The sequence below is a fragment of the Mandrillus leucophaeus genome, unplaced genomic scaffold (genome assembly GCF_000951045.1).
Source record: "Mandrillus leucophaeus isolate KB7577 unplaced genomic scaffold, Mleu.le_1.0 Scaffold10, whole genome shotgun sequence".
Taxonomy (NCBI): domain Eukaryota; kingdom Metazoa; phylum Chordata; class Mammalia; order Primates; family Cercopithecidae; genus Mandrillus; species Mandrillus leucophaeus.
This window is the reverse complement of record NW_012098098.1, coordinates 6,278,503-6,279,663: the sequence shown is the minus strand read 5'-3', so window position 1 is coordinate 6,279,663 and position 1,161 is coordinate 6,278,503. Positions and strand designations below refer to the sequence as shown.

The window sequence follows — 1,161 nt, the reverse complement described above, 5'->3', positions numbered from 1 at the left end:
CCCTGCGGGAGGCGGGGGGACGGGGACCGCAGCAGCCTCGCCCTGCAGGAGGCGTGGGGAGGTTGGCCTGAGGCTGGAGGAGGACGGTGCGACTCTCACCATAGGAAGCCCTGGACTTCATTAAGAGACAGGCACAGCGCCACCCCTTCTTCCTCTACTGGGCTGTCGACGCCACACACGCACCCGTCTACGCCTCCAAACCCTTCTTGGGCACCAGTCAGCGAGGGCGGTGAGTCCTGGTTCCAAGGAGCACAGACCACGCTGGAGGCCCCAGCTGTGTTTGGTGACTCCGGAGATGGGGCACTCAGTACCGTGGCATTGAGTGACTATTTTGGAAAGGCCAGAGCAACCCCCCCGTTTGAAGCCGTCCACTGGCCTGGGATCAGGAGAGGAGGGCTGTGGTGGGGGTGCCGGCTCTGTCCTTCATAAGCCATGTAAACTTGAACTGAAGCCATTCCTCTTCCGGGAAGAGGCCGGCCAGTTTCGCTGTCGTCTGTGAAGTTAAGATTTAACGTACTCCGTGAATCCCAATATGCCGCTGGCTGCCTGATCTGTTTGTCTCCATCTTCCAGGTATGGAGATGCCGTCCGGGAGATTGATGACAGCGTTGGGAAGATGCTGGAGCTTCTCCACGACCTGCACGTCGCGGACAACACCTTCGTCTTCTTCACATCGGACAACGGCGCTGCCCTCATTTCCGCCCCCGAACAAGGTGAGTGCTCACCGTCACTCCTCGCGGGTCACCGCGGCCACTGTGTCGGTGAGGAGCAGCTGGACTGGCTGTGAGGCAGGAGTGGCTTTGAACTTGGGGGTGGGGAGGAGATGACACAGGGGAGAGGGTTTGTCTTGGAAGAGGCCGACGCTTCCCGAAGGGTGACCCTGGAGACCGGAGGTTTTGGAGGCTGCATGGAAACAGCAGAGCAGGTGGAGCAGGGTGTCCCTGCTGAGGTGGGGGCTGGCACCCAAGACCCCCAGCAGCCCTGGGAGTGTGGCCTGAACCTGGTCACCCAGGGGCCAGGCCACCTCCATGAAGATGGGCTCCCACCCCCACCACCTGAGTGGTTCCCGGGATGGAGCTTCAGCCTTTCCCCGACTCCGCACTGATGAATGCCTGACCCGACCCCTGCGCCAACAGACCCGAACCAGCCTCTTCCCAGACCA

The 1,161-nt window shown here is 61.7% G+C and overlaps 1 protein-coding gene across 1 annotated transcript in view; it reads left to right on the top strand.

The window, feature by feature from the left end:
• GALNS (galactosamine (N-acetyl)-6-sulfatase) overlaps positions 1-1,161 on the top strand; it is a 53,395-nt gene that overhangs the window by 29,914 nt on the left and 22,320 nt on the right. Inside the window, exons 9-10 of the mRNA XM_011971885.1 lie at positions 105-229; positions 573-712. Of these exons, the coding sequence (XP_011827275.1) occupies positions 105-229; positions 573-712 (265 nt within the window). The remainder of the gene's footprint in view (positions 1-104; positions 230-572; positions 713-1,161) is intronic.